This window comes from Colletotrichum abscissum, assembly GCF_030869225.1.
Source record: "Colletotrichum abscissum strain IMI 504890 chromosome Unknown Scaffold_5.1, whole genome shotgun sequence".
In the NCBI taxonomy this organism is placed as follows: domain Eukaryota; kingdom Fungi; phylum Ascomycota; class Sordariomycetes; order Glomerellales; family Glomerellaceae; genus Colletotrichum; species Colletotrichum abscissum.
This window is the reverse complement of record NW_026850431.1, coordinates 1,082,450-1,106,115: the sequence shown is the minus strand read 5'-3', so window position 1 is coordinate 1,106,115 and position 23,666 is coordinate 1,082,450. Positions and strand designations below refer to the sequence as shown.

General features: G+C 52.3%; 9 protein-coding genes across 9 annotated transcripts; 5 read left to right on the top strand and 4 right to left on the bottom strand.

The window, feature by feature from the left end:
- Positions 1-824: 824 nt before the first annotated feature.
- On the top strand, positions 825-1,359 carry CABS01_02870 (uncharacterized protein; the record flags this gene model as incomplete). Its single annotated transcript, XM_060536248.1, has 2 exons — positions 825-935; positions 1,003-1,359. 2 exons carry the CDS (start codon positions 825-827, stop codon positions 1,357-1,359), a joined length of 468 nt encoding a protein of 155 aa, XP_060394160.1.
- A 1,123-nt stretch (positions 1,360-2,482) lies between these two features.
- CABS01_02869 (uncharacterized protein) lies at positions 2,483-2,844 on the top strand (the record flags this gene model as incomplete). The annotated part of the gene is made up of 2 exons (XM_060536247.1): positions 2,483-2,681; positions 2,744-2,844. The coding sequence occupies 2 exons, from the start codon at positions 2,483-2,485 to the stop codon at positions 2,842-2,844; spliced, it is 300 nt and encodes a 99-aa protein (XP_060394159.1).
- A 3,057-nt stretch (positions 2,845-5,901) lies between these two features.
- On the top strand, positions 5,902-7,685 carry CABS01_02868 (cytochrome P450; the record flags this gene model as incomplete). The annotated part of the gene is made up of 3 exons (XM_060536246.1): positions 5,902-6,006; positions 6,128-6,945; positions 7,004-7,685. The coding sequence occupies 3 exons, from the start codon at positions 5,902-5,904 to the stop codon at positions 7,683-7,685; spliced, it is 1,605 nt and encodes a 534-aa protein (XP_060394158.1).
- A 1,429-nt stretch (positions 7,686-9,114) lies between these two features.
- On the top strand, positions 9,115-10,176 carry CABS01_02867 (uncharacterized protein; the record flags this gene model as incomplete). The annotated part of the gene is made up of 1 exon (XM_060536245.1): positions 9,115-10,176. One exon carries the CDS (start codon positions 9,115-9,117, stop codon positions 10,174-10,176), a length of 1,062 nt encoding a protein of 353 aa, XP_060394157.1.
- Positions 10,177-10,507: 331 nt separating this feature from the next.
- On the bottom strand, positions 10,508-11,884 carry CABS01_02866 (uncharacterized protein; the record flags this gene model as incomplete). Its single annotated transcript, XM_060536244.1, has 1 exon — positions 10,508-11,884. The coding sequence occupies one exon, from the start codon at positions 11,882-11,884 to the stop codon at positions 10,508-10,510; it is 1,377 nt and encodes a 458-aa protein (XP_060394156.1).
- A 445-nt stretch (positions 11,885-12,329) lies between these two features.
- On the bottom strand, positions 12,330-17,191 carry CABS01_02865 (uncharacterized protein; the record flags this gene model as incomplete). Its single annotated transcript, XM_060536243.1, has 4 exons — positions 12,330-15,138; positions 15,208-15,829; positions 15,878-16,517; positions 16,583-17,191. 4 exons carry the CDS (start codon positions 17,189-17,191, stop codon positions 12,330-12,332), a joined length of 4,680 nt encoding a protein of 1,559 aa, XP_060394155.1.
- A 1,081-nt stretch (positions 17,192-18,272) lies between these two features.
- Positions 18,273-19,911, bottom strand: CABS01_02864 (uncharacterized protein; the record flags this gene model as incomplete). The annotated part of the gene is made up of 4 exons (XM_060536242.1): positions 18,273-18,993; positions 19,055-19,179; positions 19,265-19,548; positions 19,605-19,911. 4 exons carry the CDS (start codon positions 19,909-19,911, stop codon positions 18,273-18,275), a joined length of 1,437 nt encoding a protein of 478 aa, XP_060394154.1.
- Positions 19,912-20,523: 612 nt separating this feature from the next.
- Positions 20,524-22,317, top strand: CABS01_02863 (cytochrome P450; the record flags this gene model as incomplete). The annotated part of the gene is made up of 4 exons (XM_060536241.1): positions 20,524-20,689; positions 20,748-20,898; positions 20,975-22,223; positions 22,282-22,317. The coding sequence occupies 4 exons, from the start codon at positions 20,524-20,526 to the stop codon at positions 22,315-22,317; spliced, it is 1,602 nt and encodes a 533-aa protein (XP_060394153.1).
- A 264-nt stretch (positions 22,318-22,581) lies between these two features.
- Positions 22,582-23,355, bottom strand: CABS01_02862 (uncharacterized protein; the record flags this gene model as incomplete). Its single annotated transcript, XM_060536240.1, has 1 exon — positions 22,582-23,355. The coding sequence occupies one exon, from the start codon at positions 23,353-23,355 to the stop codon at positions 22,582-22,584; it is 774 nt and encodes a 257-aa protein (XP_060394152.1).
- Between the last annotated feature and the right edge of the window lie 311 nt (positions 23,356-23,666).

Sequence of the window (23,666 nt, the reverse complement as noted above, 5' to 3'; positions counted from 1 at the left end):
GACAGTCATTCAGGATCTTTCACAAATGACCTTGTTGTCTTTCACTCATATATTGATGCTTTGAAGGTGTAAGTCGGCTCGCCAGGGAATATGTAGGCCCGAATTGAGATGGCTGAATGCTACTTTGGGATCCTTTACTCTTTCGATGTTGCAAAAGAACTTCGGCCCCATTGCACGCCGGCATCTAGCTATCAAAGATTGAGATGCACGCAAGTATCAACTTTTCTTCAATACCAGCAAATATCTTAGCAATTTCTAATACCTTATGGAGAATTTATGACCTATCATGTATGTCTGATAACAAGAGATGCGAAGAGTCGTGTTCATGTCTAGTTGTGAAAGTAAGTTGGCATAGTCTGTTTGAAAGTTGAGTATATTGAGCCTAGGCTATGTCGTGATTGAGTTCATGGTCTACATGATACATCGAAGCTCATCTTATTATGTCCCGACTGTAGCCAAAGTTAGGTAAGAATATAATTAGGTCTCTGAGATATACCTAAGCAGATCATATTGGCGGCCGTACATTGATACGTCACTGACTCGCAACGAAGTGTGAGCATAGACCATGTTCACTCGGCTAGACCGGGAACATGGCCGACAAGTTCCCTCGAGACATCTTGGAGGCCTAGAAGAGAAGAAACAACAAGTGCTCAACTTCATGGGATAAATAGCGTCGTCTTGCACCGTCAAAATGATGAAATCCCAAGCTCGCTCCTCATCCAACGGTACTTCAAAGCCTCTTACACTCTTTTACAACTTGAAAACATTCAACCGTTTCTCACACTCACTTCGCAAATCACTTTCAGTAACATCAATCCGTCAAGATGGTTTCCTACACTTACATCCTCACTCTTCTTGCTGCCACCGCCAGCATCGCCAGCCCGACCCCCCTCTTGGGCGAAGACGGCACCATCGAGACTCGTCAGTCCGGCCAGGTAATTACTCCATAGTCTTCCTGCCAACCATCTCTAAATCGCATCAAAACTAATCATCTCTCAATAGTCCTACACCTGCAAGGCAGGAGCCAAGAACGACGGCGCCCTGTACGGAACAGTCAAATACGACACATCCATCGGATACCTCCGCGAAGCCAAGACCACCGCAGGCTCCAGCGGATACCCCAAGCCGTTTGACAACAGGGGCAATGTGATGACATTTGCCTCGGGATGCTCCGGCACCGTCTACGAGCTCCCTGTCCTGGCAGACGGCAAGCGCTACGACTTCAACGCCAAGAAGGGGACTACCAACCGCCCTGGTCCCATGCGTGTGTACTACACCAAGGATCTCAAGTTCTGCGGTATTGGAGCCAAGGAGAAGGCTGACGGTACTGGCAACCCTCACAACTGCGCCGCCAACTAAGGAGCTCTTTTTTTTTTGGCTTGGGGTATTAGTTTGATAGATGTTTCTTCTATGATGGAAGAAGGCGACTCATGTTGTTTATGTATAAAGATTGAAACAGATGGCACATAGACAAATATCCAAGTACAATCTTTGAACTTGTCGCACAGGCATCGATACGATAGCTGGTCCCCTCTGAACTGTTTGATTTCAGCCAATGCAGCGCGCTGTAACGAGAATGGCTTCGCCCACGTTTTGGTCGATCAGAGGACTAGGGATGGCATAGAAAGCTCATGGATTCCGCACTGCGGAATCACCTCTAGATGCTTAGTATAAGGCCGTACATCCAACGAGCTCTGAGTCGCTGGATTCTCAACTTGCTATCCCCCGAGAACGATCGGTGGATGTAGGGTACAGCTCTCTATCACTAACAACCGGGAACGATGCATACCGTACGATGTGGAAAAAAAACATGAAGTGATTGAGGTGCTCGGGGCTCCAGGCCGTGCAAACGCCTCCTCCCTTTCTTAGCATGCCCTGGATGAGGAGACAGGGGCACGTGGGTAAAAGGTGGCTTGAATGCGTGATGACGGCAGCCACAAGCGAGAGACAATATCGGTTCCCTTCCCCTTTCCTTCCCGCCCGGACGAACCCCTCCGCTCTATCCTCCTTCCTGTGGCAGGTATGGTGCGCGGAGTACGTATCTGCTCCTGCTGCCCAATTGCTACTGGTGAGAATGGCACGAATGGGAAGGTGCGTGGCTGGAACAACGTTGTGTGATTGCCTGTGTGGCTGGTGACGTCACGATGCCGACGTCACGGGCGACAATTCTCACCACACATGGCAGTTACTGGCGTCGGCTCCTGCCTGCGCCAACCCGCCGCTTTGGTTCGCTTGGGGTTAGCCAAGTCTCAGGCGGCAGCGCCCATCGCGTCACAAGGACGTTGTTTGTCGTCCGCGTGGGCTCCTTTCTTAAAGCTACCTAACGGTGCGGCCAGTTTTCAATCGACCTCTCGAGCTGTTGGAGCTAAATCTGAAGCTCCCATTTATTCACCTTTGCCCGATCGCATCCAGACTCCCAAGCTCGTTCCCAAACCAGACACTCCAACAATACCAAAACCACAACACTATCACAACCGTCACCATGGCCGTCTCCAATGCAATCCAGGATCTGTTTAGTAGCATCTACGAGCTCCTCTCCTCCATCTTCAACGCCTTTTATCACGTTCTGCAGACCATCTTCAACACCATCATCGGCTTCTTCACCGGTCTCGTCAACCTCATTACCGACGTATTCCAAGGCGCAATCGATGTCGTTGGCGGACTCGGAAAATTTGTCTTAAGTAAGTCCCACGTCACCAATGCAGCTCTTCGTCGTCTTCTTGCTGATCTCCTTTACCAACAGGCAACTTCGTCATCATTGGCGTCATCGCGGCCGGCGGCTATGCCTACGTCCGGTACACCTCGCAAGGTCGACAGGTCGCTACCGGCAAGAAGACTGCCTAAGCGGGTCGGTTTTACACAACTCCTCGACAAAGGTTATACACACAAACAAGTTCAATAAGGATAATACGGAAAGTTAAGCTTGGTGGGAGACACACGGGATGAACGTACAGGGATGGGCGTTGACGCAATATCAGAGGATCCGATGATACCACCATTCTAGCCGGTTTTGATTTCAACCAAGATACCTTTTAGCAACGCAATTCATTCGCTCTGTTTTCTCGAGTACTCGTCGTTTGCTCCCTTGTGCACTGCTAGTCACTGCTTACGGAGTCGGCTCCGCCGCGTCGTCTTGAGACCCTCTGGTCGGACCTCACTCCGCAGCGGGTCCCAACCCGCTTCCGCAATTTGCTCCATGGCAAGATGGCCGAGCGGTCTAAGGCGCCAGCTTCAGGTTAAATCTGATCCTGCTGGTGTGGAAACACGCGCGAGTTCGAATCTCGTTCTTGTCATAATCCTTTTGTTTCGGGACGGACTTGTTGGTTTTTGTCCAATGAAAGTTTGGTCGAGTCGAACTACGGCCCATGCCGATGAGATGGGCGGCTTTGTGATGCGGATGGCGCCCACTTTGAACATGAGATGAGTACGCGATCCATGCCCAGCGAGGCAAAGCAGCCATACATGATGCATTTCTTGGCTACATCGAATGCTGCCTTGGCGTCCTCACATATGATCGAGGACGACATGAACGGCACCTGGCGCGCACCGGTTGTCCGTTGAACACAATTTGCCCGGAGCCGATTGCGTGCGTTATTACGCCGCTTCTGTTGTCCGTGAAGAAGACCTGGAGACCTCCGTCTAGTAAGCTGTGCATCCACCTTGGAGCTCTGGCACGGAGAACAGCTAATTCTCGTCCTTCTCTTTTCCTCGTCCTCGAGTTGTTTTTCGTGTCCGGTCTCCATTTCCAACCTGAATGAGAACATGACAGAGAAGACGATGCGGCTAGCCGCTATCCTGACACGCCGTCACTGGCACTATCCTTGGGGGAAGGAGACCTAGGGTAAGCCCAGCACCAGCTCCACCCTCAGCACACAGAATACTCGAGCCTCAATCTTTGACCATCTGACATCAACATCCGATATGGTGTAGTGGCCAACATGATGCCCTCTCATTCTCCTGAGAGGTTAGGCATAGCCCCGAGTTCGATTCTCGGTTTCGGAACTTTTGCCTTTTGTTTAGACCAGTTGTTGTCTTTTTATGGCTTACGAGTCGGTTTTCGATTTCACATGGAACGTTGAGATTACATAAGCAAGTACCTTATGTAATTGGGGTTTCACGGTAGATAGCTGACGTTTTGCCGTCAGTTACTAATGCATGAAGCAAGGTACCTACTTACCTACCAACACAGTATTCACATGCGCCAGCCTTTTCCATCAGTGGAAATGCTCAACTTTGTTGGTGCTGTCAAGATCGTAGCCGCCGTGCCGCTGTCCTAGAAAGCTTAGCATCTGCTGAAGAAGCAGGGGTTCGTCTGAAGCGGTGTTTTTTCTCTTCTTCTTCTCCCCCACCTAAGCCCCTCCTCGCGCACCGAGTACACATTCGCTTTTGTTCCTCTGTGGATCGCCCGAAGTTCATGCTGCAAGCAGCCAGAATCGCAAAAGATCGCTTTACAGTCGCGGGAAGATGCCGATGTTGGCCTACTTAATCTGTACGAAAATCTTGAATTGCTATGCATGGTAAGCGGTACAACTACTGAACTGCAGCATGCATTCATTGGCTTTGAAGCTCGTGTTGACTCCCCGCTGACTCCCCGTCGCGATGGAGAAGACGCAATTCAGCAGCCCAGCCAAGGCCCTGTGGACCTATCCCACCGGCGGGATGTGGATTATGTGGTGGTGGATTGTCTCTGAGAGTGAGGTTCACAGAATTCTCCGTCATTGAGTCTGGCATCTAGCTTCATTGCCAGGCATTGAAGCTTCGGCACTCTTAAGTCTCAGTTGCGGTCGGATTTGAAAAGCTCCCTCCGTGAGGCCAGGAAGAAGCCTGCCCACGATACTTCAAGGAGGTCGATGAAAGCTAGGCGCACCATCTCACGGTCGAACCTTTTTCGAATCCTTGAAGGTTCCTCGGTCATCGGCCACGCATCGGCGGACTCCCACCCACATCCCGCCTAGCTCTCTGCACGCAAAAACATAATGGATACAACGTACCATTCAGCCAGCATCAACATTAGTAACTGGCCGCGGAAGTGCAAAATGCAGTAACCGTAAGAGTCGATGAAGAAATCTTTTCCAGCGCACTCGACATGGGCGTATCATCACACGCACCTAGCAGCTTCAGGTGGCTGTATGAAGAGACGAAGCAACGCCGCATCGTCACTGAATCTCAGTGCCGATGAGCGGACCGGACCGTTGACAAAACAAAACTGAATCCTCCGCACGTTGACTGGTCGAGTCCGCCGCGAAAAGCTTGCAAACCCGCGCTAAACAACTTGAAGCCATTGAAACTGGGGCCCACGGCGTTTCTGACCACCATCCACGCCCCCTCGTTCATCACGACATGGAACCAATTCCGGGAAATTTCTGTAGTTCCTGCGTGGCCTTTTTACTCATCTCACGCCCTCCCCTTCCCACCCTTGTCGACCGTTCTGAGCTCATCCAATCCGCAATCACTGATCTCTTTCAATCATCTTATCAGATCATCTAATCTGATCCTCTCGACCCCACCGTTCAACAAAGGATGCAACCATCTTGACGCATCTCACACCCCCTCCCCCCAGTAAGACGCACTGGCGGGAGGACGATCACATCGAAAGGACCAAACTTACAGACCCCCCCTTGCTGAAGAAAAAAAAAGTCAGAGTGAGAGAGAGGCATTTTTCCTCTGGTTATTCTGCCCCGAATGTGACATTACGTAGAGCCTAGGATTGGTAGGTCGTAGATGAAATCTGACCCTAATACCCCGCCATCTCCTTCACTACGTAGTTTTTTCTCTTCTTTTGTACTGCGCGTGTGGGCAGCAAGAGTTCTTTCGTCCCTTTTTGTTTCGTTTTCTTCCCCTCCCTTTTGTCATCTTCTCGGGAAATAGCTTGGCGATACCCCCCAAGCTTTGAGGCTCACGATGTTTGGCGTTTCCAACTGGCTCATCGCGGCCAGCGTGGCTCTCGCCACGGCCGTGTACTGGGCTTTCAAGGCCGTGTACATGAGAACCAGATTCAGAGGATTGGTAAGAGCTTCATTCTCAACTCACTCCGTCACGTCCTGCGCCAGCGACCATGCAGACAGGCGCAAAGCATGCAGCTCACGAAAGCCACAATGCTGACTCTGTTGGTGTCTTCTCACGATAGCCTCAACCGCCAAAGCACTCATGGATCTGGGCGCACACAATCATCTGGGAAGAGCTGGCAGCCACCCTCCCGCTCTTCACCCACCCCCAGCACATCTATACCATCATGGCGCAAAAGTACAACCTCGGCGGAATCTTCTACGTCGACATGTGGCCCTTTGTCGAGTCCCAGGTCATCATCACCGACCCGGACGCCGCCCAGCTCGTCCTCACCACGAATCCCTACCCCAAGCACCCCACCATCGAGCAGTTCCTCCGCCCCTTCACCGGCAAGGACAGCATCGCCGCCTCCAACGGCGACCGCTGGAAGTACAACCACCGCATGGTCGGCTCCGGCTTCACGCCCACCTACGTCAAGCCCATGGCCGGCATGATTGCCGAGCAGGTCCTCATCTTCCACGAGCGCCTCCGCGCGTTTGCTGCCAAGGGCGAGTCGTTCAACATGGAGGAGGAGTCGGCCAAGACCATCTTTGACGTTGTCGGTAAGATTGTGTTTGGTGTCTCTCTCGAGGCCCAGAGGTCTGGTTCGCCACTGCTTGAGGATTTGCGAAACTCGATTAACCCCGCCACCACCTTCATCGGCACCCGCAACCCATGGAAGAAGCGCAAGGCGCAGCAGAAGTTGCAGGCGCTCAAGGATCGCGTCAGGGATACCTTGGCTAAGGAGATGAAGGAGAGGTTGCGCATCCTGCAGGACGAGAAGGAGTTGCCTTCGCGACGACAGGTCAAGAGTGTCTTGGACCGCATCGTCCTGGACAGAATCCAGAGCGGACCGGGCATGGGTCTCGACGACGAATTCATCGACACCGCTGTTACCAAGTTAGTCGATTCTTTTCTCACGCATCAGACGTTCATTCTTGCTAATAAACCAAACCAGCCTCAAGGCCCTCCTCCTCGGAGGCCACGGCACCACCACCGATACCTTCACCTGGGTCACAATGTTCCTCTCCCTCTACCCAGACGTCGTCGCGCGCCTCCGCGCCGAGCACGACGAGCACTTCTCCCCGGACCTCGACACCACCGTCGAGATGCTCATCGCGAACCCGCAAAAGACAAACGACATGGACTTCACCAATGCCGTCATCAAGGAGACGCTCCGCTTCTTCCCCATCGGCTTCACCATCCGCCAAGCCCCGCCCGGAACCACGCACCTCGAGTGGAACGGCCGCCGCTGGCCCGTCAAGAACCTCATGGTCATCCCCTGCGCCCACTCGACGCACATGGACCCGAAAGTCTGGGGCGAGGACAGCAAGAGCTTCCGGCCCGATCGGTTCCTGGGCGAGGACGCCAAGGATATGCACCGCTTTGCGTGGCGGCCGTTTGAGCGCGGGCCCAGGGCGTGTATTGCGCAGGATTTGGCCATGGATGAGCTGCGCATCATGTTGTTGCTCACGGTGCGGTGGTTCGATTTCGAGACAATTGTGAATGGGACTACGCAGAGGGTCGATTACATGGATATCGATCACAAGGTGGGCGATTTGGCTTTTCAGATGGTTGGTATGGAGGCTAGGCCGAGGCACGATATGAAGATGAAGGTGCACGTCAGGGAGAGGAAGTGAGCGGCCGTCTCGGGCATGCCAACCCCGACTAAGACGTGGTCTCTTGGAGCGAAATCTCTGTAGGTTCGGCGCTTGAGACCGCCGGCTGAGCGATCTGGGTGTCGAGGTGGTTTCGAGGTCAGCAATGGTGCCTTCACCAGGAGAATAGTGTAGTGAGTCGAGGGCACCCATTGGAGATCATGGTGTTGTACATAATTTGGACCATTGTCACACATTAATGTCATTGTCTCAGAGCTTAGCGGAAGCACTTTGAGGAAGCTTCAAGGTGATGGGCGATGACTGGATTTCTCTGCATACTGGGTTTGAAGGATGACTAAAGCTAGGACAGCCTTTCAGCTGTGCCTCAGCTAAGTAATCTTACTTGAATCGAGTGACAACATGAACTCACTACCAGTATTGTTGGTATCGCGTGCCACATGACTACTAATGGTAGGATGAGTGCTGTCCAGTCTGCGTTCGCCCTTGTCGTCTGTGTGCTCGCTTGTTGAGAGGAACACTCAATCTTACCCAAGTTCCGGCGAAGATTGTTATTAGGTAAAGACTTAATGCTAAGGTAGATGGTTTGAGGCAATTGATCATCCAAATACTTTTGCCAATGTGAGAACAGGAAATTTTCTTAAAGTTTGTCCTCTGTCGGAGTCCATTCCGAGCCAGCCGGTCCGTCGCCATCGTATGAGAAGGCTACTAGATAAATCTCGTATCAGACATCCTCCCTTGACTCCTGACCACGACCTGTGACATTCAAGCGGGGGCGCATGCCATATGAAAAGTGTCAAGAGACACGGGCGGTGACTCGTTAGCATGGATAAAACATTCCGGCCCGAGATGAACTCTGGGGTGAGACCAAAGTCCGATTGACGCACGATTGACGTTGTTGATTTGATAGCCATAGCCGAGATGGCGTACATTCCACTACCGTGGCGCCGACACTCACCCCCTTTCCCTCGCCTCTTCCCCAGGAAAATGGCTAAGACTTTGGCGTTTTAAGATTAGAATAGGCGCGGCAGGATGAAAGAACGCAGAAGAGCGTTAGTCGGTCGGCAGGCATGACGGGAAGAACGCTAGCAGAGATACGAGGGACTAAGAGCGAAGTTCCTGGGAAGAGAATACGAGACGCGACTAAGTGAATTCTTGCTGGAGAGCGAGGCACGACAAACACAACAGCACCGGAATGTAAAATGTCGTCCAGACCGGATGTGATCCGAGTTTTACCAACAAATTACCCCTTGGCCATCAACGCTAGCTGAAATGTTTACGTTTAATTCACCGTCTTGGCTTCAACTCGATGTCCTATAAATCATGATCAAAGTTCTCCTACAGACTCAACTTTCTTTCCATCTCAACCCACACACTCATTCACCACTTTGACATCAAGTCATACCACACTCTTTTCACACCACACGGTCTTCACCACCCAAACCCCAACAACATGTCTTCTCACGTGGCTCCCCTCCTGGCCGGGCTGATCATCAGCGCCGCCCAGCTCACATCCGGCTCGCCCGTGGCCGACGCCCCCGTCGTCGCCGCCCCCGTCGCCGCCCTCCTCACCAACGGCACCTACACCCAGGTCGTCACCGCCATCACCACCTACTGCCCCGAGCCCACCGTCATCTACCACGGCAAGTTCACCTACACCATCAAGGAGCCCACCACCTTCACCATCACCGACTGCCCCTGCACCATCACCCACACCGGCCCCGTCCCCACCGGCGTCGCCCCTGGCCCCGAGTGCGCCGCAACCTGCGCCGCCGCCTACGACAAGTGCCGCGGCGCCCCCGACGCCAACCGCGCCACCTGCGCCGCAAACTACGCAGGCTGCCTCGGCTACAGCCCCTTCGGTCCCGACGGCTCCCTCGTGACTCCCACCGCCTGCTCCGGCACCGCCGTTGTCCCCACCGCCACTGCCGTCCCTCCCATCACTACCGGCATTGTCCCTCCCACCGGCCCCGAGTGCGCCGCCACCTGCGCCGCCGCCTACGACAAGTGCCGTTCCGCCCCCGACGCCAACCGCGCCACCTGCGCCGCAAATTACGCAGGCTGCCTCGGCTACAGCCCCTTCGGCCCCGACGGCTCCCTCGTCACCCCGACCGCCTGCTCCGGCACCGCTACCGCCGTCCCTCCCATCACCACCGTCGCCCCTCCCACCGGCACCGCCGTCCCTCCCATCGCCACCGGCGTCCTCCCCCCCGCGACCACCGGCGCCGCCTGCGTCGCCGGCTGCAACGACGCCTACAACAAGTGCCGCAGCGCGCCCGGCGCCAACATGTCTACCTGCGCTGCTCAGTACGCTGGCTGCCTCGGCTACAGCCCCTTCGGACCTGACGGTTCGCTTGTCACGCCTACCGCTTGCTCTGGTTCTGCTACCGGTGCGGCGCCTACTGCTACTGCGAAGCCCTTGCCTTCTGTTGTGCAGGTTGCGTCTGCTGGGCGTGCGTCTTTCGGGGTCGCTGTCGCGGCCGTGTGTGGTCTTGCTGCCCTTGCGATGTTCTAAGATATGAAGGGGGTGGGAGTGTGTTGAGATTGCATCTCGGGGTTTGTGTATTGGATTCTGTGTACATAGTTGGCTTTAATATATTGTATTCATGAGACCGACCTTTAGACCACCTGACACCTAAATGTCGTGAGGTAGAAGTTGCTCCATGATGAACAAAATCTCGACGCTCAAGCATGGCTTGAAAGGTATGGCTTCATTTCTGGTGCCTGGCCTGTTTGCAGTATGTGTTCAAGATAAGAGGTCGATTCAAAATGATGTCTGCGAGCGATTTCTGCCATACTCCATGGTGCATGATTTACCTTAGTCTAGGTACTGGTAAAGTACGCATCTATGTCTTATCAGCCACGAGCATCAGGTTCCGTGGCGATATTGTATAATCAAATATCGGCACAACATCGACATGTTGCCCCCCGTTCTCCGTCAGGAACAAATACCGATCTAGAGCAATTACGCTCTCGACAACCTTGCAGCACAGAACACTGAGCGTCCACAGGATCGCCACTTTGCCTTCATATCCTCGATACCTTTCCTCATAAGCTAAGAGATCAGCATCGCTGATTTTGCTCTCGTCAACGTTCAGGCATCCCATTGCTCTGCGTGCGAACGCATTAAAGCTATCCATGTCTCCCTTTCGCACGCCCCACACCGGTCGATCCTCCTTATCGAGTTCTATCCCTTTATCGTGGAAAATCTTCTCCAATAAGGCTCGATAGAAGCGACGTTTGGAGTACGTCGACTCTGCTTTGCTCGGGTCTGCCCTTTCCCAATTATTCGGCGCCTGGCAGCCCGTCATGAGCGCCGTGGCACTCAACGTGACGTTTCTGTCTCGCATCTTTGCACTGATGGGGAATCCATCAGGACAACTGGCGGAACGCGGGACGATGTGGTTGTAGCAGCATCCGACGGCGCCCAGACACACGATGAACGGGACCGTGGCGAAGTACCTCAGCATGTGCTCAGAGAGATTCCCGCACGCGTGGAGCCCGACCAGCATGCACTTCTCGTCTTCAGCCCAGGCCGCCATCTCGTCCGCCAAAGGTGGCGTGCCGTCGATGTAGCGCCGCATATGCTGGATTCTGCTTTTGGGGATACCGAGACTGGCTGCGCAGGCCTTTGAGGCCGCGATTTGGGACTCGCTGCCGTCGATAGCTAGGACGCGGAGCTCTGGGAAGAGGTAGGCTAGTGCGATGGAGAGGTAGCCTTGGCCTGAGCCCATGTCGATGATGTGGGTTATGTTGTTTGTTTGGCAGACGTTGTGGATGTATGCGGCGGCGGTGGAGACCTCTGCAATCTTTTTGGTCTTCATGCGGCTTGTTAGGATCTCTGGGAGGGCGATAGTCTTGCCGGGGCGTTGGTCTCGTGGAAGAGCGAGCGATCGGATGCTCTCGAGCCACTTAGACAGTGAATCTGGCCTGTCTGACAATTGTTGGTGTCGTTGGCTTTCATTTGCTTCCTCATTTGCCAGTAAGGGGGGTCCCAGCTCTTCAATGCTGTCGATCAAGTCTTGTTGGGCTATGCGATGATCTGGGAATGATTTCCACCAGGATGTCCATTCCACGGGTAGAGCGTCCCAGGCATTGTAGATGAGTGAGTCGTTGACGTGGATGTCCCCAGTAATCTGGCGGACTAGGGGCGCTCCAATGAATTCGCTGAGATCTTTCGCGTATTCATCGATGCTATTATATGAATTCGGTAACGCAATCATACTTTGGTAAGTATGCGTTGCTTTGTTGATATTGTGCTGCGGAAGGGTGCATTGTCGTGTGAAAAGTAAACCGCGCGTGCTCTCCTTTCTTACGTGAAAGCGGTATGGGACGGCAGAATCCGAGGGTAGTTGGTTTTGAACAGGTCGGATATAGTTTATGTATGATGAAATGATAGACCAATCGTAACTTCTCCCAGGTAATCAACGTGAAAGATTAGAAATGACAGGATTGGATCTTTGTTGTCATACCAGAAAACCACATGGATGTCTTAGTTGGCCCAGTTGTCCAAAGTCATGATGGTACACTTCAAACCAGCAGCTTGCAAATGAGTCCAATGAATGATTTCTTTCGCTTTAGCGATATTGCAGTAGACTGTAGTAGCTAACATGATCATTTCAGTACCTTTTATGTGGCAGTACATGATCCTAATCAGAACGGAAATGGCTAGTCATTCTCCCCTTTTACCGCCTTGCCTTGGCTCAATTTCAGCGTCTCTATCTCCCAAAACTTCCTGTAACGATCCACAGCGCCCTTCCCATCTTCACTGCCAATACTTTCCAGCCATTCCTCGTCGGGTTCGGAAAGATGATAAAAGTCTGGCTTGGCTCCAGCATCCAGCAGTATCTCGACCAGATCCCAATACCCTTTGAAGATGGCCGCATTGAGTGCGCTTCTGTACTTTCCGCCACGAACATTGGTGTCGGCTCCCTTCTGAAGTAGCAGCTCAACGCCTTTTGTCATGCCTTGAGACGTTGCTGCCTGTAAAGCCGTGCCAAATAGCCCTCCTGTCATGTTGACGTTGATTCCGGGGCAGTTTTCGAGGAGGTAGATGAGGCCGCAGATACTGCTCCAACGCGGTACACACGCTGACTGCAAAGGAAATCCATATTGACCGCCTCCTAAGTTGACATCAGCGCCGCGTTCGAGAAGAAACCGGAGCTTGGGGACGAGGCCGTGGCCATCCTGCACGATCTCAAGGGCAGCTTGCAGAGCAGTGCCATATGGTCGGCCTATGCTGTCAATATCGATACCATGGTCGAGGAGGAGCCTCATCGGTTCGTTGTCTTCACCCATCCAGTGAGGAGTCGTAGCAGCAGCATGCAAGGCGCTCCCGAAAAGGCCGCCTTGAACATGTACGTTGGCGCCATGTTCTATGAGTAGGCGTGCCATGTCGTAAGAGCCCTTTCTCCACACTTGATACGAGCAAGCCGCCTGAAGTGCAGTCCCGTATGTTCCGCCCTCAACATTTACATCTGCACCATGAGAAAGTAACAAGCGAATCGCTTCCATCTTGCCTATTTCGCAAGCGCTTTGAAGTGCTGTGCCATAGATCCCTCCCTGCATGTTGACTTCTGCGCCTTTGCTGAGCAAAAAGGTTTCTACATTCCCACTCTCGCGATTGAAAAGTAATGGGACTTCGTTTGAAGCTGCCGCTTGCAGCGCGCTTCCGAATTTGCCACCAACAGCATTGATATCGGCGCCCTGTTCGACCAGTTTCTTCACAATACCTAGACGGTGGTCTAGGTCGTAGTTGGAACATGCCGCCTGCAAGACGCTTCCAAACTCCCCACCCTCTATCGTAGGGTCAGCACCTTTGGCAAGCAAGAAGTTAACCAACTTTGGGCCCGCTTTCGAGCAGGCGGCGTGTAATGCTGTTCCATAGCGGCCTCCCAGCTGGTTGATTTCCGCGCCTTTGTCGAGAAGCAGACTAATCACACTAGTGTCGTCATCTTGTCTACCACATGCCACTTGTAATGCGTTACCGCACTCCCCACCCTGGCCATTCACGTCGGCCCCCATGTCTAGCAGGGCCTCAATCACTGCCATGCTTCGAGACGGGTCGACAACCCCAAGGGGCCGCATTGTGAGGCATGCCGCTTGGAGCGGGGTGCCCTCTCGCCCATCATCCAATGTAATGTCGGCGCCGTGCCTTACAACAAAGTCAAAAAAGCTACGCGTTTTCTGACTTAACCACCTCGTGATTGCCTGATTCAGTGGGCTTCCGTGTCTTGCACACTTGCTGTTTATATCAGCACCGCTGTCGAGAAGAAGCTGCAAAACTTCAGTATTTCCCGGGACATTGTACTTCTCCCCACAAGTCGATATCCAGCACGACAAAAGACAACCTGCCTTGCGGACGTCAGCCCCGCGGCTCAGGAGTAATTGTAGTGCTGTTGGCTGATTGTTCATGGCCGCGGCCTTCAAAGCCGACCCGAATTCGTCATCGTACGCATCGATATCTGCACCACTGTCTAGCAAGAGGCTTATTATGGCCAAATGTCCTCGGTCCGCCGCAGCCTGTAGCGGCCCGACAGTGACCGCGTCTTGTGCTTTGTCACGTGCACATCGGGCAAGAATAAATCGTACAATATCATGATAACCTGCTTTGGCAGCGACTCGGAGGGTCAAGTTGAGATCCTCCTGAACCAAGTACATGCTGGCTCTCGAACCTCCACGAAGCAGGAGTTTGGTGAGATTCAGAGAGCCGAGCCCGGCAGTGTAGCAATACGGCCGCTGCCGCATGTTGACCCGTTCAATTTCGGTAAACCACCATCCCAGCCGACTAAAATTAGATAGTGGTCCAATCCGTATAAGCAGTTCCAAGCTGTCACTGCGGATGGAGAGGGCACGCTCAGCGAGCCGGACAACCTCAGACGACCATTCATCGCGCGGAACTAGGTCTAAGTGCCCTACCCAATTCTCGGATGCGTAGCTTTCCAGCTCATAGTCAGACTCTTTGGCCTCGGCACTTTGGCTGACGTGATAAGACAGGCAGCAATGAGCGATGTGCAGGTGAGCATTCCTCTCCGTAAACCAGAACTGCTTTGCAGGGCTTCGTTCGATGCGATTAGATATCAAATACTCCTTGACTGTGAAGTGAGCGAGGCGGACAGCTGTGATTGTTTCCCGTCTTCCATAGGTATAGTATTCTCTTGTCTCGGTAGTCACGAGGCTTGAGAAATATCTCAAAACCCCTTCTGGGGCAAAAAGTCGCTCTTCTTTTAGGTCGATGACACCCCCAGGACGGAAAATGAATATTTCGGCAAGTTCGGCGAGACTCAGTGGTCTGCTTGAAAAAGCTAGCCACTTCAGCGAGTCTAGGATCTGAGGTTGAGAAGCGGGGTCTAGGTCGAGAAGGAGCCTATTATATGTTGCGTCAAGTCCCGATGGCAAATTCCGAAGTCCTGAACGTATTTCCCCTCTTGAATTCAACTTTTGGAGAACTTCGAAATGGCTGACAAGGTATTGAAACCTAGACACGTGTTAGTTGCAGTCGTTTTCCCCATATGCTCAAGTACTTCACTCCACTATCTTAACTTACATTCCATCCGCTTTCGCGAGTAATGATTCCTTGGCTTCGGTCTTGATCTCGGGAGGCCAATGTTGGTACGTTCCAGTAGCTAAGGTTGTGTCGATGTACAGACTTAGATCACTATCTAAGCCCGCCTGCTTTTCCATGAGACTGATGGATTTATTTGTTGGCACAGACAGCAACTCTTCAAACTTAGTGCCAATATCCGGCTCAGCCCTGCTCGTACAAAAGATATGGAGGTTATCAGGCATTTTGGCAATGATATTACTGAGGCAGTCCATAAGCCTCGTTCGCTCCTCGTCAAGAATCGGGCACTCATCGAGAGCGTCTACAACAATGTATGCCGCTGAAAACCCACAAACGGCAGCTATTAGTGCCTCTACAAGGGTCTCCGTGTCTGGATGCTCTCCTTTGATCATACAAGTCTCGAAGTCTTTGATCGGCTGTGGTGTGTCGGGGCGGCTTGCGCACAGTTGTCTGACAAGCGACGAGAGCATGATGTTCACCTTTTGCAGCTCTATGTTTCCGAAACTGAAAAAGAAGTATGCAAGTGCAACTCTAGGATCCTTTTCGGACTTTTCTTTCAAGTGTTTGATGACGGATGAGCTGAGAATCGATTTCCCAGAGCCAGCTGGAAGTCGTTAGCAGTGGATACCGAATCAGTGCTATTGTGTCATACCCTTGCCGTTGAGCCACAAGAAAGATTTGGGAGCCCTTTCCCACGTCTTGAAGTCCTCGCTGTCATTTATCAACCACTCGCAGGTTCCTTTACGGTGTTTGCTACGCGCAGCGTTATACTGCACCGAAGTATCGACGGTGCAGAGCCAGCTGAGCAGCTCTTTGCGCTTCTCGTCTTCCTGAATTTCCTCAACTCTTCTTTTCAAGTCAGAGACATCTGTGCCGATGTTTTGCCAGTGAATCATGACTTGTTCATGCCGCCCCTGTGATTTCTCGCATTCGTCATTGAACATTCTGTCGCGCCAATCGCTGAGCACTTTGTCGAATTGGGTCTCCTGATACTCAATCTCTTTGAGCAGCTCCTCCCAGTCGTTGTGCTTCACAGCGTCTAGTCCTACTCGAGAGGCGGTTTTGTGATTGAAATGATGATAACAAACAATCTGGAACCTGATGATTTCTTGATACAGCCTTTTCAAGGCTGTTCGGTATTGATCGTGAGACCCCAGCGAAGGCTCACTATTGTCAGACTCGTAGCGCCGCACGTAGAGATCCTCCCACATCGAGCTTCGAACTATGATGGATGAGATGTGCTTCAGGCCTTTTGCCAGAGAAGAACCTTGTTCTAAAGGGTTCAGGAGTAGCTGAATGGATGATAGAGCGAGCGTCAGTCTCTCGGGGCTAGCGGACGCGGAGAAAATCGACTAACCGGCAGTAACAGGCTTACACCACCCCAAGCGATCGATGCGTAGGGATTTGAGCTAACGGCCTTCGCAACGAAATCATTGGCCCAATTGACAACCGCTAGGACAGGTTTCACTACTTCCTCGACTTGGACCTCGGTGCTGCCGAATTGCAACTTCCATGCGTCCCGATTGACTTCTTCGATCTTGTGCTTAAGGATCGTTCCTAACCAGCCTTTCGTCTCCATATGGGAACGTGCAAGAGTACCGATGCCGGCGCTCAAGTTGCCACGAATATCGTTTTCGAACTGTTGGACAAGGGATTTATCTTCAGCCTGTAGGTCCTTGTATGCTACATCCCACAGCTTTCGAATAGACCTGCCACTGTCTCCGTGGGAGAGCGGCTGTTCAGTCGTCCCGTTTTGTGGAATCTCTGGAGCAGCAGTCCCGAGGTCGATGGCTGACGTTGGTTGCGGTGCTATCGAGGAATCGTTCAGAGCTCCAGGGCTGGATATCGTGTCCGTGGATGCACCGACGTGCTGATGTGGAACCGACAGGGTATTGGGCGATTCTTGGGAGGCATTGTCATCCTTGGGGCGGCGAAAACGTTTCTTGAGTCTGTTCAAGAAACCCATCTTGTCGATTTACTCGTCGAAGTTGATGGTATGGAGGAGTCAAGAATGAAGACAGTTGCAAACTTGGGCGTCAAGATTTCAATCAGGCTGCTACGTGGTCTTGTGGGTCTCAGGCGACGGCTGAAATGCACAACGCTCTTTCCAGTTGTAGCCACGGGAAATGTCAAATATGAATTGTGGTCGCTTCTATGCGGCCGCCCAGTAGTGCGAATGTCGATCACCGAACTGGGCGCCTGCGGTCAATGCCAATTAGCTGGTCTTGCTATGACAGCAAGATAAACGGAAGCTGCACGGCTGGACTAGTGGTTTGGTCCATCCAGAACAGAATCGATTGAAGTAGGGATGTCGGACTATCCACGTATTGAGAAAAGGTCTCTCGGACGAAAAGTAGGCTTCACAACGTGAAATCGGAAACCCATTGTCTCCTTCTTTCTTGATCATGAGATTTGCCATTGGGTCAATAGCCCATTTTGCGGCCAGTCAGATGCTTCGTACACCTGCTTGAGCCACCTGGCCCATATTCGCCTGCAGGCAGCGCTCTTTCTGGAAGCAGCTGCACCTGGTCGTACTTGTTCACGGCAACTAATACTCCGTCGATCGCATTTGCTCACGGTTACAATTGCCTAATCGCGACTGACTGTGGAACTTGCAACAGTGACAGTGCGCAGTCACGAACGCAGACCGCAGGCAATTATACACTACAGCGGCGCCTAACCTGAGTCTAAGGTAGGCAAGTGTTCAGCGGTTCGCGGGCCGTGAGCAGGATAGTGAAATCGCCGGACTTCGAGATTTTCTGGAGGTTTGGGTACTGCCTCCTTGGCCAAATGGTACCACTAGAGACACAGAGCGGATATTTGAGAAAGACGAAGGACATGACATGCGTGGGAAAGCGGTCTCCCCCTCCCATAAGAAGTTTGTCATACTCGCATTGTACATCCTTAGCCGCTATTTATGCCGACTGTATACACTGACGAGAGCGCTTATAATATCATCCTTACCAGACTCAAATGAGTCTAGAGAACAAATAACGACTCATAGTCAGTTTGCCCGATTGATCTCAATTTTGCGCGTTTTTATAATATTACAGTGGTTGCGGCAAGTGGCTGGCTCGGCCAATTTCGCAGTGTTCCATGTTCTCAACACTCAAAATGACTTCCCAATGTGGTCGGAAGATATGTTCACTTTGTGGCCTTTCAAGCCAGAGAACAACCTTTAGAAGGGCTAGCACACCATTCCAGCTCTTCACGTGGGTCAATGCCACAGCATCCCTTGCCAAGCCAGCCAACCAGGGGTAGTGCTGGGTTCCCTGCGAGGCAACCATGCCTACAGTCAGAAGCCAAACGAAGAGACTGTTGCTGGAGTGAGCGTATGGTACGAGCTCCCCAAGACTTTCCATAAACCGACTGACAATCGTGTTGAATATGACAGCATGTGAGTAATACGTCGGACCCTGGATGATGAATATGTAGAGTATGGTCGCCAGCCGGATACTTTCACTAGATGCCGAACGTGGCTCTGCTGCTTCTGGGGCAGACAACATGAGCCGGTGTATGACAAAACATGAAAGATCATGTAGTCTTGTTGGTTGTAGCGATACTTGCTGCGCGCGTCGGAAAATACTTCGAAGCCGTATCAATACGTTTTCGACCTCCTTGTCAATCTCGACATCTACAAGATGGGATAGATTACTGTCTAAAACAGTTGGATCTATCTGCCATTCAGAAGGCGTAGGGACCCCGTCGCCAATGCCAACGTCGTTCTGCGTTTCAAACTGAGGCAGGCCAGTGACAATCATCGATACCCTTCGAGGTCAGACAACGTTAGTACGTAAATGTTGTGCCCGAAAGACCATATTCAACGTACCAGCTGACCATCCTTGCAGTCAGTGGACTAGTTTGTCTCACTGAGTTAATACCTCCTCGCAGATTCACAAGTCGTTTTACTCCATCAACGTGCATTTCGCTAACTTGGATATTTCCTTTGCCAAACTGGTTGCATGAAGAGAGTCAGTAAGCATGTGACAGCATCGAATCGTCATGAGGTTCTGGCTGAAATGAACAAGGCCAGGCTCACCTCGATAGCTGCTAAAGTGATGACTGAATTCATGGTTCCATCTTGAATGGCCATTGAGTCGTCTTGAACCTTCCGACGAAGTAGAGCAACTGAATCCGCCATCAGAATTTCTGATGACTGAAATCCTTTTTGAGCCAGCAACTCTTCGTCAAGGCATGCTGTTTGTAAAGAGACGTGAAATAATGCTGGATCACCGAGAGCTAATGGCCACCATGAGACGAGGAATGGATTTGACGTCGCGTTCAGATCTAGAGGGTAGTATTCGAACGCGATCTTGTGGAGAACTACATGGGTTAATGAGCTAGACGTAGATCGACAGGTTTAGTCGTAATAGGCATACAGCTATGAATAAGACGTTGAACTTGCTGCCGCGGCAGTCTAGTTTGAGGATAAGAGTCGAAAGGATCAAGAGATCCAAATCGATAGTTGTTCAAAGCACTGGATCCGTCCAGCGGAGGTCCCGGCGACGGTGTTGCGCTACCCCCCGGTGCGGACCCGGAAGCAGCCGGAGCAGCCGTCAGGGGTTCGTTGGCGTAGGCGCACAGGACCTTGCGCTTGATGCAGCGGGAGCACCGCGGCGTGCGGAGGTCGCAGCTGTGTTTAGACTTTGCACACGCAGCACAGGACCGGCGGAGGGTTTGGCGCATGTTTGTGCGAGATCGACTGGACTGGGGGCGATGAGGACATGAAAGAATTGGACTGGAGTGAGTCGATGGTCCCTCCGTGAGGTCGAAAGGAGAGAGAGAGAGAGATGAAAGTGATCCAATGGTGGAGACAATGGTCTGAGAGCTTCGCCCGCGTATCCGCGAAAGACTGAAGAGCTGCTCCCGCTTGAGAGTTCGTTTCTTGCGGTGTCCTGACCGAAAGGGGTTTAGTCGCCGCAGTTTCAATCGTTAGGGATCTCGCTGCTCAGTTCCCTCCCTTGTCAAACTCCAGTTTTGTTTGCTGACAAACATCGAGTTGATTACCGAAAGAGGTTTAGTCTCCGCAGGTCGATGAGATGCCAAGACTTCACAGGGCTGGCTTGTTCCGCGGTTTGGGAAGAGAAACGAACGATGTTCTGCATGTGGTTCAACCAGACAGAGACCAGTTGAAATGAGATTGTGCTTGATGGTGTTTACAGGATACGAATACGCAAGACGAAACCCCCTTTGACGTTTTGATGGGTCTACTGGCTTCCTTTAAAGAGGTGCCGAGATGTCCCTTAGATGCTCTCCTGGCGGGAAAGACGGTCCAGCAACACCGTTGTAGACTTTAACATGGCTTCAGCAATCGTCGACACGCCTATCGTACAGCCTGTAGTAAGGCAAAAATGGTCTAATGAGACGGTTCTGTCGCCTAGCACGCTGCCGGCTTTCTTTTCGGGCTGGTCAACATGGCAGTACATCGTCACCTTCCTTCTTGGCGTCGTCGTGTACGATCAGGGTACGAGCAGACCTTGAGCTCCTCAAAGATAACAAGAAAAAGACTGACATATTGCCAGTGATGTATCTCAAGAGGAAAGGCTCAATTTCTGGACCTGCGTATAAGATCCCCCTCATGGGACCCTTCATCCAGGCTTTACACCCCAAATTCGAGGAGTACCTTGCCCAATGGGCGAGCGGTCCCCTCAGCTGCGTGTCAGTCTTCCACAAGTAAGTACTTTAGCTCAGTCAAAGAAGCAAGTCCTCAAGGTCACTAAGGTGCATGCTCTGATCATTGACATCTCAGGTTCGTTGTTCTTGCTTCTGATCGCGACATCGCCCACAAAGTCTTCAAGTCTCCAGCCTACGCCGAGCCATGTATCGTCCCCATCGCCAAAGATATCCTCGGCCACAAAGCCTGGGTCTTTCTTCAGGGCAAAGAGCATGCCGAGTACCGGAGAGGCCTGATGCCCCTGTTCACCAACAAGGCAATGGCAACATACCTCCCAGTTCACGAGAAGGTGCTGGGCGAGTACTTTGACAAGTTCGTTGCCGCAAGTGAGGCAAACAACGGAAATCCCATGGCTTACATGGCTCTCTTCCGCGAGATCAACTGCGCGCTATCGTGCCGTACCTTCTTCGGCGACTACATTTCTCAAGACGCCGTCAAGAAGATCGCCGACGACTTCTACCTCGTCACCGCAGCCCTCGAGCTCGTCAACGTTCCTCTCTCTATGTACATTCCCGGAACCAAAGTTTGGCTCGGAAAGCGCGTGGCTGACCAGGTCCACGCTGAGTTTGCAAAGTGCGCGGCCGCGTGTAAAGCCAACATGGCCAAGGGCGCGACTCCGGCATCCATTGTTGACCACTGGGTTCTGCACATGATGGAGTCCAATAAGTATCGCGAGAAGGTTGCTGCTGGCGACACCGATGCTGTGAGACCTTCAAACATGATCAGGGAATTCACCAATGAGGAAATCTCAGAGACGCTCTTCACCTTCCTCTTCGCATCCCAGGATGCGTCTAGCAGTGCTACGACATGGCTCTTCCAAGTCCTGGCGCAAAGACCAGACGTTGTTGAGCGCCTTCGCGAAGAGAACCTTGCCGCGAGGGGTGGCGACAACACCAAGCCCTTTGACCTCCCCATGCTGGAATCGCTCACCTTCACCAACGCCGTCATCAAGGAGCTCCTCCGTCTCCGGCCACCCGTCATCTTCGTTCCCTATCTTGCAACCAAGAACTTCCCTGTTACGCCGAAGTATACCGTCCCCAAGGGATCCATGATCATTCCGTCATGCTACCCGGCCCTGCACGACCCCAATGTCTACCCCAACCCCGAGTTCTTCGACCCTGACCGATGGATCACTGGAGACGCCGAGTCCAAGACCAAGAATTGGCTCGTTTTCGGTGCTGGACCACATGATTGCCTTGCGAGGAGGTATGTGCCACTGACGATGGCTGCCATGATTGGCAAGGCGGCGTTGGAGATTGATTGGAAGCATCATGCCACGGAGAAGTCGGAGGAGATTAGGGTGTTTGCTACATTATTTCCAATGGTAAGTGTCTGGTCATGTCTCAGTCTCTAACTTCGCAGATGCTGACTCTTTTCTCAAGGATGAGTGCCAGTTGAGCTTTACCAAGCGACAGTGAGACTCGCTTGCTGAGTTGATACGCTAGCTTTTGCCTGTTTCTTCTATAGAACACGCGGATCTGTCTCTAAGCATGATGACATTGGGGGACTTCAGAGCCTCACACGACTATCTTATTTTTAATAACGAAAATATTCCATATGAAGGCCGTCCTGGTAACCTTCTTCACAGTTCCTAATTCCAAACACAGACTCCCTTGCCTTGTAAACGACAACACCTCAAACGCCCAAGTGATCTGATAGCACCATTTCCCTCATTTCAGTGATCAACCGCGAGAATTCCACATACCAATAACGTCATCTGCAGTAGCCTCCAGGGCCTGCTGCTCTTCCGGGCTAGAGGTCCAGCTTTCAGTCCCGGCAATGTGCACCAGCCCGGGGTACTGTGGCGGCGGAGTTATCGGGGACACGGAGAGTCGCTGGGAACTGTTGGATACACTGCTGATCTCTGGATACACCTGCATTGAAGGGACTGCAGCTACATGCACCCTGTCCCGATGAAACATCTCCATCCGTCGCGAGCGAAGAGATGCCGGGGACGGCTCGCTGTGGAACCCAAATCGTCGGCGGGATGGTTCCCAGCCAAGCGTCGGACTGTTCGCAAAGCGCGGACGGCCTCGCATAGACTCTCGAGGTGACATGGTTGATCTGTTGGAGGGGTAATGGGTAGGACGGCTGATCAAGGAGGGTACCAGAGAGCCTGCATCCGATGGGTTCGCGCTAGTGTTGTTGGTACGAGTCGGACGCAAAGGCGTAATGACGAAATGGCCATCTACCTCACACTCGATCGACATTGAACCTTGACCCAGATAGCACTCTAGGTCAGGAAGTCTGATGACGGTGCCGGTAGTTGCGATCGACTCGGAGTCGTTGATGCCACTGTCTCCTACAGAACTCGCTGCATCGAGGGCAATGCCTTGGATGGACACTCTCAAGGAAAAGTTACCAGGCCGACGACGTAAACGCCGACTACCCGGAAGCGTGCGGTTAGTTGAGGAGGATGGTACTTCTGATCGACTGCGCTCAGAGTCAAACGGCATCGTGGGCTAATCAACGACTGAGCTTGCTATAGCGTAGGTTGCTGTTCAATGTTATTGAAAGACAAGTGTGAACTGGAGTTTACTAAAGCTGTGGTGACTAGGTCTATTGTAGACATACGAGGTCTCTCGAGTTAATCTATATAAGAATCAAACATATTTCTTTGCTATTCTACCGCGAAATTTCAAAGAGTTGTTGATTCTGACTTGAAGTTGTGAGAGGATTCGAGATAAGCCCAAACAGAAGCGGGTTCTTTGCTGTATATTCAACCCTTAACTTCTAGACTACCCTGGTAGAGTAGAAACTTTGCTGA